The sequence below is a fragment of the Spea bombifrons genome, chromosome 11, assembly GCF_027358695.1.
Source record: "Spea bombifrons isolate aSpeBom1 chromosome 11, aSpeBom1.2.pri, whole genome shotgun sequence".
Taxonomy (NCBI): domain Eukaryota; kingdom Metazoa; phylum Chordata; class Amphibia; order Anura; family Pelobatidae; genus Spea; species Spea bombifrons.
Window position 1 is genome coordinate 32164850 of NC_071097.1, and position 16953 is coordinate 32181802.

Genomic DNA, 16953 nt, shown 5'->3' on the forward strand with positions numbered 1-16953 from the left:
CTTGTTGTATTAAATTGTGTTCACATATAGACAGTTAATAAATCTTCTTTTTTATACCTTTTCACTTAGAAGTTCAAAACTTGATGGGTTAAGGAGACCAGTAGGCTCCAAGCCTTATGTAAAAACAATTAATTGGGGTGGTTGTAAAGCTCAATAATGGAATTCAGCTAATTACTATCTACAGAAGATCTCGGTATCCTAGCACTAAGTCTTCACCATGCCTTTGATAATAAGATTTGTATTAAAAGTCTATTGGAACAATGGAAGATTCATGCTTTCTAGCCAATGTTTTAGTGTGGAGTATGGACAACACTAGGAGCTTTAATCATACCCGAGGAGCTCACAGGCTGGAGGACCTGGAGAAGTCCCATTCTTGATCCATACGAGAGCCTTGGCTAGCCTCTGATATATCATTAGGCATGGAGTCCACAGACCTAAATGTCATTATTCCTACTCAGAGAATCTCTACATACCCAGGAACTCAATGGGAAGCTCCCCAGGCATCCCCTGGCTCATAAACCATGGTATAGATAGTAGTTTAACATCTGATAAGAAGAAAATTCTAATAAAATAAGTGTATTATTCCAACACACATTATGTATACTTTACTTCCAAAGTCCTCTTTGAGAGGGACAGTTCCTCTGCCCTTCTGCCCCTCTTTCCTCTTGCGATGCTTCTCTTTTCTAGAAGCTCGGAATGTTTCCCTAACGCAAAAGTCTCCTTCTTTTGCCATTTAAAATACTGACGGAATGCAAAACTTATCTTTTCTGGTTGTCAATATTTAAGGTCTAATTTAAAAAAAAACAAATCATAGATCCATCTCATTTTCTTTAGAACTCCAAAAGAAGAGCCTTTGTGCCATTTTATTACATATACAGTACATATAATGAACAGCTGAAAATAATTATACTTTATGATTATTTAGAGCAAAAAAGGTCCAAAAGCAAAAAAAAGTGTTATTATTCGGCTTTTCCACACCAATCCCACACACCCACTCAGTGTTTAAAACCCCACGGCTGGCTTCAAGCAGTGCAACATATTAGAACTGCATTGCAGGCTGTTGCGTTAAACTCCCGTATTACACATTTTTATACTTTGTCTGAAAATTCAGAATCTCTCCGTGACGAATTAGAAATGTACGTGATTAAGAGGATCAGTTAATATTCATGATGACTTTTTGGGATAGGAGTCGATATATATCTCTGTCGAGTAAATAAACACCAACATCAATGCATGCTTTGAAATGCAAAATTTCGGAAGACAAATGAATATTTTTTTAAAGCATTAATCAGAAAATACATTCCTAGCTAGCGGAATTACATAAACGGCAAGCCTCTAGGGGGTGAAGAGATTTTATTTTACAGGCTTGCTAATTCTCTGGAAAAATCAGATTTATAGCAGAATTCTTATCTGGAAGATTATGTTCACTTCGGATTCTTACATGAATATGCACTCTTCTAATTGTGTCTTTTTTAACTCTTCAATTTAATATTTCTGTAAAGAAATACGTCTGTTATTTCCTGATGTGTGTTATGCATGAACCGCCATCTTGCTATTACAGAGGAATTACATTGTTGCAAACAGTTTCTAACGCGCAGTTTGCTGGAACGCAGGAAGTGGGTAACAGCTTCCTGTTTGAATGAATCGTACGATTCCAGAACAACCTTGCGCTAAGGGATCGTGGGAATTAAGTCAGCACATGTGATAGAGTCACATACTTACCGATGGTGCCCCTCCATGCTGGATACACGCGGCCACAATCTGCTCGAGTATAAAAGCGGAGCATGGGTTTGCTCGTATGAGCACAAGAGGCCGCTGGCCTTAAAGCGTCAGGGCTGCCCCAGTCCAACCCTGCACACTGACGCTTAGCCGAAGTTTGATCAAGGTGCTTCAAGAGGGGAGTTGGGTCAACTCCAGCTTAGCTTGAGGCTCTTCCAACTCAAGCATAGATGCTGAGATCTACACTAGATTGACAATCTGGATTCTTTAATGGATAACACCAAAAGTTACCCTAAAATGAGATTGGTCTGTCCATCACACATTCATCAGATAATAATTCCATCCCATAAAGGCTATCGGGGTGGCTGCCTTGGTCACTGAGCTGCTGTGTTGTAACCAGCTAGTTCTTTGCGATGTTAGCAAGCAGGGGCATGCAAGGTAGGCTTAGTCTGCCTTGGGAGCTGGAAACCGAGGGCCGACCCTGTGCATGGGACATCAATAAGCAAGTACGGGGTCATCGTCTTACAGAGTACAGAATGATGGCCTAAAATCAGGTGACCTGGTTCATTTTGTTGTAGAAAATAAACTCCTTTGGTAGTTGAAAGGAAAAAAAGCCAAAAAATGTTGTAATGCAGGATACATTTGGTATTTGAAAGCCAGGACAGTTTAAGAGACACAAGTTCAGGAAACTGCTATTTCTGTGAGTGGAAATTAAGTAGAAAAGGCTTAATTAACAGGCTATCCGATATACAAAATTAACAATGGCATTAACGTACGTTAAGACATACTGATAGAAAAAGAGCGTTTAGCCCTTAGTTCTCACATCCTGAGTGTTTCTGGTTTTCTGTTACTGACCTGCCACCAATTCTGTCGCCACAGCTAAAAGCGATACAACTGCCTTCCTACGAGACACTAAGAAACACAGAAATTGCCTTAAATTGACACGATTTCCTTTTATGATTATTTGCGAAATCACTACGCTCCTAAAAGCCTTTCGCATTTAATGCACAATTAACGAGGCGCTGCGTCCAGAATGGTAATTTTTATATCTTCCAAAAAAAAAACAAAAAAAATAGTTTCCAGTTGGCAAAGTGGTCATTTTTTATTCAACTCTTTTCTAAAAAGTTCTCGCTAAAAGACTTCAAGTTTATGGAAGTAAGCGCTCTGGTGCATTTTAAGTCTTTTAAGGAAAAAAAAAATAAAATAAGCTAATTATTTTAAAATTCTTGTCGACCGGCTACAAAGACAGGGAAATAAATCAAGCGGGCATTTTGCTAGCTGCGGAAAATGATTCTGGGCTTGGAAATGCTATGGAAATGTAATAATATGCATCTGTTATTTTATTTGCAAAGAGGTAGTGTTTAATTGTTGTAATGGCTACAGTAACAAGCCTTCTAACATCGGAAATCAATATTATAACCTCGGCGTCTTAATGGCTTGTCGGAGTTGTTACCGCAGACATCTGAAGTAAGTTGTACAGATGTAGAATGTTTGGTACATCAAGATGCTCTCCTTGTTCGCGATTTCCCTGTTCTAACCGTATCATCTTAGCACGGCGTCTGCCAAAATAAGGCTATTACACGCAACTTAAGAATACATAAGAAGGCCGGTTTAACTGTGCAAGTAAACAGCTTTTGGCAAACTAATGTGATAAAAGATTAGAAGAAACCAAGATTCTGTTACCACTTAAAATTAAACATTCAGCAAATCGGATCATTGATATAGAATACAGAACTGATATATTTTTATAATGAATTATAATTAATTTGGGGTTTTTTTCCCCAAAATGTATAGAAAATAAGGGTAATTTATGTCTTATAATGTATGTTTTGTGTAACCGGTGTGAAATGTCTGTAGATATTATAATAGTGATTGGATTTGGAACTAAGGAGAAGACTACCGTGTGACTAGACCATTTTGGACCCCATCGCTGGTATCATTCTTAATTTAAAAGTATGAAAGTGAACATTTCATTTTAACAATACCTTGGTTTTGTCATAAAGCCCATGATTGTCCAACATCATCTTCTTCTCGTGGGTGGCATACCTCCGCAAATCCCGCTCAAACTGCTGTTAGAATGAAAACAAATAATGCTTAGATTTTGCCCCATATTATAAGAAACTATATAATATATAATATAATGTTGACAAAGGTTTTACTTCACTGGGAATTGATCGTGAATGTAGCTGTTTGTAACATATTTCACCAAGATCTACAATTATCATATGAGCATGTATAGGAAAATATTTAAATTAAATGAAATGTAACAAAAGACAAAAATCTGAAAAATTTCTAGTTTTATTAAATTTGGTAATGTTGATACCTTTCTTGTCTGGCGTTTAATGGAATGCAAGCTATCTAGTTCTGTTCTTCAGGTTTTTTTAAGCATTGTTTGTGGAAATATGTGTACATCCAGCTGGTAAATCATTCAGATAAACCGAATTATAATAATTTGGATGAAAAAATGTTACTAGAAAAAACAGGTCATTTAAACACCTGCCAATATTCTAATTGGCTAACTGTATGTAAATGCTAAGGAAGTATTATTATACTTATCATCCTCTGATCACCGGATCAATTTGTAATATAGTATAAGGTAAACATTTATTACGCCGTTAAAAATATATGTGGCAGCCCTATTGTAATTTTTTTTTCATTGGATTGAAATGATTAAATACAGATAAAATAGTTGGAATTATTGTACAAAATACTTCCGTTGCTTTAGAATACTATTGTTAAATCGCTCTTCTTAAGTATAAATTTAAGAGTTTAGCTAAAAATTGTATATTTTTAATTTAGATTTCATTGAAACATAGTGCGGGGTTAGCTTGTATAGAGCCTAACTCATATATATATATATATATACATACTTAGTGGGACACTCCGCTTGACCTTCCTGGTTGGTTTGACATGGGGTTTTGTGGTTCCAGAATTTGAGATTTAGTTTAAACTTTATCTGGTATTTATTCTGTGCTTTTGTTATGCCAATAACCATTACCACCACTCAACGTTAGGCAGTTGCACCAGACAAGAGTGTCCTGTGTCTCCTCTACTAATGAGTTTGGATTAAGACCAATTTATTCAATGCATTAAAAACACCCCTTACATACATGGTAACATGTAAGACTTTATACCCTGAAAACATCTATAAAGCTAAATAATGTGGTCATTTATCTATAAAATGCTAAAAATGGTCATCCACCATGATACCAACACTTTTACGCAGGTTCTAAAAAATACCGTCAATTTACCGTTAATATGGATACCACTGAGACCCTCAAAGAACAGATAGGAGTTTTAATCATGGACTTTATATTCATGCTCAACACCACTTCCCACCTCGCTTCTCATTAACATTTGATTTTTTTGGAATGCTTTTGGCTCATTTTAGTTTCATAAATGGGAATCCGCTACAGTCAAGCTAGTCTACGCTCTACATCCACGTCGTAAGCCCCCTGTAGAATGCAAAATTGTACTAAGATGAGAAAATACGGGGAGATTCTCTATGCATCAGCTCCATCTATACAGGTATTATACTTTGATTATTGTGCTAAACCTGGAAAAATCACAACACTGGGTTTAATATATTGTGTAATATATCTATACATAGACCTGTTTATGCAAATACGAACAGAAAGAAAGATAATGTATAAAGACATTTATAGAGTAAGGGAAGTTGGGGAACAGACACATTGATATAATGAGGACATGAATATACTGAACTGAAGATTTAATTTAAAATGCAATTAATTGCAAACACGACGTAACCTCGTGAGTTGAAAGAGAAGGTATGCGGCAAATTCCTGTAGGCAGAAAGGGTAACGGAAAACGCAAGGATTTGATGGATGATTCGTCATTCAGTAGCGTTTACTGCCAGAGAATGAATATTTTTTTTCATGCTGTAAAAGGCAGTACATTGAAGCGTGATATCCTTATGATGAGTATGTTCTTGCATAGAGAAGCTTTAATTTTAGGAAGGTTATGCATTTATCATTCCAATTTCTGTAACAACCTAAGCTTAAAGAGAATGTTTAATGTCCCGGACAGTCTCGCCAACAAAAAATGCTTTAAAAAAGTACTTTAATACGCAATATTTAAACAGGTAAAAAAAATGAAAGCAATTGTCTTAGGCAGAAGCTGCAGCTTCCTAGCTACTTCGCAATCCAATGATTCTCACCAGTGACTGGTTGCTTGAAGCAGCCAATCAGTGGCAGAAAAGCACTCTCACTGAAATCAATAGGCGAGCACTTTCTATGTATGCCCAAGTGTCCCCCAAGCCCGAGTTAACTGACTCCTACGTGGAGAATAGCTACGGGTTGGATTAGAGGATAATGCATGTGTGTGTGTGGTTTTTTGGGAATGCCCCAAGAATTTGTAAGGAGAACACCATGTAACTTTAAAGGGACCTCTAAGCTATTATATGTATTAAAGTGCATATGATGGCTGGAGCACATCATAAATACTAAGTTGCGTAATAATATGATTAGGAATGACTCGTATTTATTTTGAGTATTTAGAGTATTTTGTTGAATTTGTCTAAACTTTCTTAGTTTAGAATTGCGATAACCATGTAGGGGATCATGGGAGGACTTGATTGTTAAAGGTTAGTGGATAAGCACACAAGTTTGTCTTCCGTTTACTGCCGGGTGTTTTTGGAACCCATTTGACCAAAATCCACAGTATGGCAAAGGATGCCTCCTGATGCTAATGTGTAATTACAAGCCTACATCTGCTATGGGGATAGAGTATCTTTTTATATGAGTAGCTTTACAGTTTTAAATTGTACTTGATATTAACCCCTTAATGACAAAGCCCTAACATGTACAGGCTCAAAACGCATTATTTTCAATGGGTTTTGGGATCGCCCATTGTCCTTAAGGGGTTAATATAGGGTAATACAATGCAAAACGGGACATCATAGAAAAGTTTAATTTTCTTCTCAGTTTAGCTTTGAAGGTAAAGTATTTTAAAGACCAGCCATGGTTTCTGAAGCACATCATTTTCTGGAGCTCAATAATCTGTCTCCTCTAAATTAAATGTTTACAACGCATATAATCTTGGGACCTGATCCTATCGAACAAACAAATCCTCATAAAATATAATCATATAATGTCAAAATACATAATCATAAATCCATAAAAGTGTTATGAAAATTTAACCCCCTGTAGGAAGAGTGCAATAAGCAGTATATTGAGTTGAGACCCAAGATGCGCCATCAGGTGCTAAAAGGGTTAAATCAGACACAACCTTGATTAGTTTTTTTTTGTTAATTTATTTTCCTAGAACCTGTGTGTAATTATTAAAAACTTGTATCACAATAATTAGCTACGAAAAAGCACCAGTTTGAGCTCAACAGTGGCAAGAAGCAGCCTTTCCAAAAGGATTTGTCATGTATTATAAATGATGCACTCGGCAACATTCTAATTACCCTACGATACATAATTGCTTCTCTAAAATCAAATCGTTTATCAGTTTAAATAGAACGCAACCTTAGCTTAAGCATAGAAACCTAACATTTGGTGGCAGATAAAACGTCTTTATGCCCATCAAGTCTGAACATTTTTTTTCTTACCTATAAGCGAGACAAATGTACAAAGGGCTGAATTTTAAGCTCGCCCAGCCGTGTCTATTCTCCACTTATACCACACCAACCTATACCATCACCAGAATGCCTGTAAGGTTTGTAACTTCAAATGATTTCTGGACACAAGGTCCTGCTCTAAGAAATCAACAGTGTTCCAACAGACCAAGTGCCGCTACTTGAAGGCTAATGGACTTCAGAGGTTTTACGTGAACTTTACCTAGTGCGTGTCATTATGTTCCATGTGGTCAAGGCCATGTATATTAATGGATTTGTTGGTTTAGTTTTAAAAGTCGAATGTAAATCCAGACACAAAGGCTGGTTGGTGTGGCCAATTTGTTATTGCTAGTACTGTCACCCATGATGGAGCGTGGAGAGAGTATGATGGAGCGTGGAGAGAGTATGATGGAGCGTGGAGAGAGTATGATGGAGCGTGGAGAGAGTATGATGGAGCATGGAGAGAGTATGATGGAGCATGGAGAGAGTATGATGGAGCGTGGAGAGAGTATGATGGAGCGTGGAGAGAGTATGATGGAGCGTGGAGAGAGTATGATGGAGCGTGGAGAGAGTATGATGGAGCGTGGAGAGAGTATGATGGAGCGTGGAGAGAGTATGATGGAGCATGGAGAGAGTATGATGGAGCATGGAGAGAGTATGATGGAGCGTGGAGAGAGTATGATGGAGCGTGGAGAGAGTATGATGGAGCGTGGAGAGAGTATGATGGAGCGTGGAGAGAGTATGATGGATCGTGGAGAGAGTATGATGCAGCATGGAGAGAGTATGATGGAGCATGGAGAGAGTATGATGGAGCGTGGAGAGAGTATGATGGAGCATGCCACATTCTTCTGTTAATATGTTTCTAGTAATAGAGATACAGAAGATTACCAAGGGACTTTAGATATAGAACCTCTTTACTTGCACCATTTTGCTTCAACAGTAGCCAAGGGCCACAGTCTGCAGGCATGACCACATAGTATTTAGAGTGTTCATTAGCATTACCACCTCCCAAAGTGAGTAGGACCAACAAGTTTATTTTCTTGAACATTGGCTTCTTTTGTTTGTTATTATTTTAACCTTTATACCAGCGCTGATTGGTAGAAGACAATGTACTATTAAAATAGTCTCACAAACAGATGTGCCTTCTTACCCTGGAGCCTGTCCATCCAAGGAGGGCAAATGCATATTGCTCAGACGGTGTTATCACAAAGTCCACTCGAATTGCCTTCCAGCTTTTGCTTTCCGTGTCTTCACGATTACCGGTGCCCATGCTTATTTTCGGAAGTTTGAGAATCGTAAAGCTCTTCTGAAAATGATCAAGGGCATCCACTTTCCTACTCGGAAGCTTTGCCTCATTAAACGTTGATTCGATTGTGTCAGAGTAAAGAAGCAGTCCCTAAAAAAAGAAAGAAATGTAATTTGTTTAATCATATGGTCTTCTCTGCCCTTCTAGGTCTTGGGCGGCAGGTGTAGAGGGCCTTATTAGCCGATCAGGCTCCTTGTAATGCCGCTACTCAATGGGCCGATCCAAAGGGAGTTCACTTCTCGCCCTAGTGGCCCATTAACACCATGGAGGACTTTGCCAAGTCGGCGGTTTCCATAGGTTCCATCTGCCTTGCACTTCCTAAAAGGGGAGCTGCGGGGTATGACATCATACTCCAAGTAATAAGGACAGCAGCGCAGAGAGGGCAACGGGTGGCACTGCCCTGTGTAAGGCCTAGGAAAGCGATGAAAGTAAATACCCCACTGACGTTTGCCCAATTAACTAGGGATCCTCAGTCGAAATAACCACCATGACTACCAAAGCAGAAAAGAGTTAAAGGGAGTATTCTTTCTAATTACCCTCAATTCATATTCTTCAGCACAGATTCTACTCATTTTGAAAGTGTTTAACCGACCATGTTTACTGTTTTCTTGTTAATGTGCTAGATACGTTATCGAGCTGGCATCGCCAGTAATAATAATGGCTGCCAAATTTAGGCCTGGTTGCATGAACATAAAATAAATGCATAATTACATCAAGGTGTAATTAACTGATATGTGAAAACAATTAAAGCTATAAATCAATCATTTCAAGCACTAACACAGATAATATAGATATATATATGAATTACAAATCACATATTCGTCCAGTCACACATACACAAGGGCCGACTAGTGGAAAAAAACTAAATTGAGGGATTATGTACTAATTTTAAAGCTTTCATCAAGGCCTGGCAATTAGGTTGTTTGCCAATTTAAAATACGTCACATCAGGACACATTACTGACTGCGCTGCAAAAATTGTGTATACTTGCAATATGATTACATGTTCCTAATGTTTCAAGGATACGCACACACAGCATACTAATTATTTAGCATTTAGGAGCTGATTTAACACCGACGTACACGTTTTGCCAAGAAATAATCTCTCAGTTGGCAAACACGTCATTGAACAATTGTTTTCAGCTTAAACTTTAAGGGAAAACACAAGGAACTGCAAAATAACCAAAGAAACAATGTAACCATTACTATTATCATTATTATTATTATTATTATTTTTTGCATAATAGCTTCCTTTTAGCTTTTATCCTCAAAATATAAAATACATCCCATTATTATGGGCTTGTCATTCATAGCCATGACACACATGCTGCGGTAGCCATGTCACTTGCTTTAAAGGTGCTGTTCCACTTGTCTGCTTAATTTAATTTCTGTTTCACTGAGAAAAAGTCCTAAATTTTGTGTCATTTTTTTCCAGAAACATGTGACTGCGGACTGGCAGTTGAGTATTGTGGGTAATTTATTTTGGAACTTTAGACATTTATCTGAACATTTTGCCATTTGTTTTTTTTTTGTTGTTTTTTTTTTTTTTTTTTTTTTTTATTTTCATAAAACATGATATAATAATTTAAATAATTATTTGAATAATTCATATTTAAATAATAATAACAATATTAATAATAATAATAATAATAATATTATTAATAATAATAAAATAATTCATAAATATCTAGCCAAACAGAAACAGGGCAACAGAAGAAGAGATAAGAAAAATGAGCACAAGTCTTTTATTATAAATAACTTTGATAAAACGGCCATATGGTGTGTTTTTTATTTTCACATCTTACGAGCAGATTTTATACTATGTTTAATAACAATAATACGTTTTCTTAGATGACTGAGTCATGCAACACATGGTTATATCCAGAGAACGATTCCTAATATTAACTCCACGCCAGACTGGCACACAGGACTTGTATGCTCTGAAGCAGATACATTTTATTACTCATAGCTTCAATGACACATTTTGTAATTTAAATAAAAATATAAAATATATTCACACACTCCCCCCTTGGAATAGGCGCATAAGTATATTTGATATATTGGTGATATCATCTAATGTTCATCACAACAAATTTTGCTTTTATCTTGTGCTGTTAATCATCCGTCGTCTGTAAGCCATCAAGATATCTCCTCTTCATTAGATTTATTTTATTTATTTTTAATTAACCATTTTTATAATTTGTTGGTTTTTACAAATACTTTCTGACCAATTCTGTCACTTAAAATGTATATAATTAAAAATATTTTGTTAATCAGGGCCGCTACCCTGGGCCAGGGCATACCATAGGAGCCCGTGGCAGCTGTCCATTTGGCCCCACCAGCACAGGCCTCATCATTAACACCAATGCACCATTTTGTTGGAGAGCAGGCCATGAAGGAAGCATTAAAGGAGAGGTCGGTAGATGCTCCTTCACACCGAGGCACATTTGGGCTGAGGGAAGGGCTGCGTTTTGACCAGGCCTGGACTGGCCACCTGGCAAACCGGTCAAATGCCCGGTGGGCCGTGGCCGACAACGCCACACACTCACCAGATCTGCTCTCCAGCGGTAGATCAGGTGCCAAAGTGTGAGGGCACTGGCTGGATTAGCATAGCCAAACTTTGGCCGCAGGCGGCCGCCGGCCTTAGAGTGCCAGGGCCACCTCGCCATCGCCAGTTCGGCCCTGGCTGAATGGTCCTTATCTGCGGTCAGATGCTTGGTTTCTATGTTTCTTTTGTTACTTAATAGCCGTGGAAGGTAGCAGGTACCGGCTGACATTGTAAGTGTTTCATAAGGAGAAGAGAGAAGATTTTAGACAAAAAACAAACTAATTATTATGTTTGTCTTGCAATATTTAATCATCTTCTCCAAGGTAAAGTAGTCACTTACCTTTAAAGAAAATACCATTAAAACAATTCAAAAAAAATAAATAAAAAATACAAGCTATATTTAACGATGCTGGAAGCTGTGAAGAGTTCCCTTTTATTTATTTATTTCGTTTCCAATTTGATTTATTTGATTATTAATTACGTGGAACCATATGGCCGCCAAGAATAATTTAGGCTTCTCCATCAAAGTATCCAGCACCGAAAGGTAGCATTTTATTTGTTGTATGTCCCTCTGGCGCTAAATGTGTTATATTATTCAAATACTTGAAAATGTTAAAAAAAAAAAAAAAAAAAAAAAACTCCACATAAAGTTATTGATGTAATCATTTTCATACCTGATTTTTCAGGATAGTAAGCATGCTGTTCAGAATAGTCTTCTCTTTTCCTTTCCTGGGACAGGTGATTAAAATGTCCACATCATGTCCAATTTCTTTGCCTCTATGGATTACAAAAAAAAATTAAAAAATATAGTAATATTTTATTATAAGTGAAATAAATGTCTCCTTTGTTTCTGCGTCCTCCATAGGTTTTTTCTTAAGACAAATTATCTTATTTAATAGTAAAATATTTTTTTTTCTTTACGTCAGATAAATTAAAAACATCCAATGACCTAACACTTAGGGCTTTACGTTTTTTTTCCTAAAAAGGATAATTCAGCCATCCAACACTAAAAATGTAAGACGCATTGTTACACTATAAAAGCAGACATAGATCGCAATCATGCCTGTGAACTCTCCAGATTTGAGTTCTGGGTGAAGCCTCCCTTTTCCATGTTTGGATCCCTTTTAGTCAGGGCCAGGCTGGGGATGATTAGTTGGCCTTGGCACTTTAGGACCAGCGGCCGCCATATGACGTAAAGCATGCGCCTGATATTTTTAAAGTCACAGAGTATGTGGCCAGGCATATCCAGGCTGCAGACCGCGGGAGTCTCGGAGTCGTCCAGCCAGCAGTCCACGGCAACAAAATTTTAAAGAAATCTCATAAATTTAGTTATACTTTATGCAGGGCTGTCCAGACACCCTTCTCCCATTCAGCTTACTGGGGTTGGCCCTTCATGGTGCATAGTAATATCAGTGAGTCGGCACCACAACACTCATGCTAATGAGTAAAAAGTATGTGAAGGAAAATAAAACAGTTACTAGAAATAGAGAGATAAAACATTTAATATCAATATATAAAATAATTACGCCCACTAAGTGTTTAGAGAGGCAGTTGTTTTACTTGGGGTGCTTGAAATAAACATATTGCCCCATATGCTATTCTTGCTAACAGAGATATTCTCTATTGATTAATGTTACATTTTATTATGCTTTTTTTATTATTATTATTTTTGTATTATTTTATTATACTTTTTTTATTATTATTATTTTTTATTTTTTTTATTATATTTTTTCTTTTAGTTGTTTTTTTATTTTTATGAGCAAAGGGGTCTTCAGATTGCCATCAGTCCAGCAGTTGTTGGGTGCAGCGACCAAAACATTAGTGGACTATGCCTTTCCCCAACCCAAAAGCCGATACAGTATTTTAGCGCTTTCCGAATGACGGAGACGAGTTGAAAATGATGACAAAGGATTGGGGTTTATTTTACGGTTTTTACTCCTAAACGGTCTTGTTTTGCAGAATCAAATTTCGTGTCATGTTAGAGGCAGAACAATAATTGATTGTGATTCCAAAGGCATAAAAGATGCTAAAATGTAATCTAAATGTGTCACTTGGATAATAAATAAAAATATCTGATGCTATAAACAACCTATCCCCCTAAGGAAAACATTATGTCGGCTTAAAGGACAACGCGCCATCTATCATTACTGATTATATTTGGCTATTTTTGTAAGCCTTCAGCATATATCTGTACTAATAATTCCCACGGTATGGTGCAAGCCATTTCAGATCATCCCGCTGGACTACAATGCCCATCATCCACTAAAGTTGACTGATGATAATGGAGGACAGCTCCGAGTCTCCGAGTTATACATCGATGCAGTAAACAAGTTATTCTATTTCTTTGGGGTATATTATATGATTTTCCAACCCTTTAAACGTCCGTTGGACAGACTACTATTTGTTAGACCAGGAGCCGGTATAAAATAATATAAATTGTAACTCAATGGCTACATTTTTACAAGAAATAGAAATAGCTGGGAAATTAAACTCCAAATGACAGATGTAAAAATAAATGTATTTCTGAAATTCTAGCGAACCGAAAAGGGTCATAACTTAGACATGAAAATGATTTTATATATTTTTTTTATCACAGCAGTCTCTTTTTTTTTCACAAATTCCCTGTTATTTTCAAAAGTGCAATTATTATTATTGTGCGTTCAAATGAGTTCATTAATCACAGGTGGTTGACTTTGCCGCACAGCTGGTCTCATTAAGAAAAGCCTGGTGTTCTGATTAGATAAATAGTTATTAGATCTTGTGAGAAAGTGTGTTAACGCCTGTTTCAGCCGAATGCGAGGGGGTGTCCACCATGGTTAGACCTCACATGGTTTAGACTTCCATCACATCAGATGTGTTATGGTTGTAAAAACTGCGTAAAAAAATGCCACTGTGTAAAAAAAAAAGCTGTTGAAATGACAACAAGTTGGCGAGAATTTTGTACATACTCCACGAATTGAAACATTTTCCAGCTAGGGATGTAGGAACATGGTAGCCTAGAACTTGGTGGAAGACAAGAACCACTTGACCCATCCAGTCTGCCCATTTTGTTCCTGATGTAAAGACTCAAATCTTAATCAGGCGTTGGTCTCGTCTTAGATTCAGGAGCCATATGTCTATCCCATGTACCCTCACTGTATTACCCTCTACCACTTCTTCTAGGAAGCTGTACCACTCATCTACCACCCTCTCTGGGAAGTAACATCTTAGAATTAACCAACTGATGTGCATAGAGTAGGATGTCCAACCATAACAGACTTGGTCTGAGAAGGTTCTTGGCGACTAGTTATTTTGTGTTTTCTTCTAGACTGGATACATTAAACAGTTACATAATATATGATATGATACTATTGGCTATATAAAAAGAATTAAGCATAGATATATAAATAAAGGATATTTTCAAGGCTGGGAAACTAAAATAATAATAATAATAATAAATGCTTGAAGATGAGTTCCTGGGGGAACGTTTCCTCTGAAACATGTGCTTCATCTGGCAAAACGATCGGCACCATTGCCTTGCAAAAGCACATTTTCAAATCAGATTCACTCCAATGCAGACCATTTGCTCTTGTAGCATCTGAAAATAATTAGAATGTGCTATTTCTAACAAAATTATAGGTTTTTTTACATATAAATAGAAATTTAACCATTCATGGATGGCTCATTCTACAACATGAATTCTAAATGGTTTAGAATGGAAAGATGATGGCCATATCAGATCTGGAGTGGTCTTGTTGGCGGCATCTGTGTTATATGTGCATTGACATATTTCCTGAAATGGCTAATAATGATTTGATTCCCCTGAAATGATATAATCCTATTGGAAAATATATGCATACTCCTTGTTTTAATGGTTAATTGCAGTAGTCTGTTCCCACCAAGACCTGTTGGGCCAGGGGTGGCAAATTAAGGGTGGGGCAACAGCCTTGCTTTACCGGGGTCCGAACGTCCTGATTGGATTTTTTTAGCATGCCTTGGTTCCTAATGGACTAGTTGGACATTAAAGATCTCAAATGATGTCATCTTCATTTAGTGAATTGGGAAATGATGTCATATCCAAACTATCTGCATTAAAAAGAAGGGACAGACACCTGGTTGGTCTAGGAGAGGTAGGGACAATAAGTCCTAGGGCAGTATCGAGGACATTCCTTTAATGCGTCGGTTATAACACTTTTTCTTAGAAGATTTTTTGACCAACCGCCAACAGAAATAACCAACATGTATCTCCTGATGTGAAGATATCAGGGCCCCTTGTAATGAATGCAAGACAGTTGGAACTTGGAACTGAATGTAAACCACTTTGTCATTCGCACGGGGAAGCTGTTTATCGTTAATACAAAGGAACAGAATGCTACAAAAGCGTTTCTATCAAATTGTGGCAGAGATAAAATAATTAACCAGATTAATAGTAATGAACGAGTCTGTCTGGGCCCGTTTACCAATCTTTCTTCCTGTAAAGCGACATGTTTGTTTAATATGAATCGCTAATGGTTAATTCATATGAAAAATCAAGCGGAATCTCTGTTCATGCAAAATGATTCATTCATTACTCCTGAAAAGTCTCTGGAAGGTGTAATAGTGGCCTTAGGACTTATGGTATGGAAGATCTGAGAACTGAGCCTGGAAGAACTCATGAGCTTTCTCAGTCAAGGTATTGCATTGGATTGTGGATATGGAAATCCTTTTTTCTTTTCTTTTTTTCCCTTCTTTCATTCCTTTTCTTTTTCCTTTCCTTTCCTTCCCTTCCCTTAAAACCCTCAAAGCAGCTTGCAGACGCATGGAGACTTATGTTTGATCTGATGGAAGCGGCTGCGAAGAGTTAATTTTGGTATTATGGGTGATTTCTAATGGCGGTGGGTTGTTTCCGGTATGCTATGGCATACTTACTTTTTCTATGCAAGTGAGTGACCACCTGCCTTGTTTTCATGAAATACGGGGCTGGTGTTCAATTATTTCCATGGTCTTAATCCAAACCATAAAAAATGCAGTTCGGACCAAACATTAGGGTTAAGCGCCCCCCTCCTGCCACACAAGAGCCTCATTAATGGTGTCCAGAGAGGGCTTTAAATTGCTTGAAAGTCTTATTTGGGTTAAAAATGCAGCGCAGTCCCACTGATTCAGCTCCTTGGTAAGCAATATAGCCATGAAAAATTAGACGAACTCGCCAAACTTGGGGTACCTTAATTTAGTGGTGGGATTAGCCGCAGCTCGTTATTCCTGAGGACCCTCGCTTCACCTACACTTAGACAGCATATATGCGGCCGTCGGCTGGATACACATGGACACAAGCCCTTGAGGCCGTCTGTCTGCAGCCATCGGCTGTCCGTTAAATCAGCAGATTTGCCACGCAAGCAGCAGCAAACGTAAGAACAGCATTAGTCCAGTTTGCCAATTGGCCGGTCCGGACCTGGTAGATGCTACTTATTGTAAAAAAAAATAATTATGATGTTATTTCTGGACATTTAGACATTAAATGAGCGTCTATTGCATGTATATTGCTTTTTTTTACTCTGTAAACAGCATTACATACATTCATTTAGTAAACAGAATGGGAAATCCTGCATTCGGGAAAAAGAGACAGATCCGCTTTAATGTAATGTAAAGTTACTAAGTTATTAAGTTATAATATCAGCAGTTTTTTGGTTCTTTTTAGGGAAGGTGAAGTTTCAAAACTTGTTAGATTTGCATGTTTTCAGAAATAGATTATTAAGTTTGTTTTTTTTAGAGCGCTGTTGATATTTCTGCTGATTTAGATATCAGGGGACCAAAGCCTAAAAAAAAAAAAAAAAAAAAGCTTATAGGC

General features: G+C 37.4%; 1 protein-coding gene across 1 annotated transcript in view; it reads right to left on the bottom strand.

Moving 5' to 3' along the window:
- Positions 1-16953, bottom strand: part of DNTT (DNA nucleotidylexotransferase) — a 73013-nt gene that overhangs the window by 15552 nt on the left and 40508 nt on the right. The window contains exons 8-10 of the mRNA XM_053450058.1: positions 11825-11927; positions 8448-8693; positions 3705-3788 (exon numbers count right to left, since the gene is read on the bottom strand). Coding sequence (XP_053306033.1) covers positions 3705-3788; positions 8448-8693; positions 11825-11927 — 433 coding nt within the window. The remainder of the gene's footprint in view (positions 1-3704; positions 3789-8447; positions 8694-11824; positions 11928-16953) is intronic.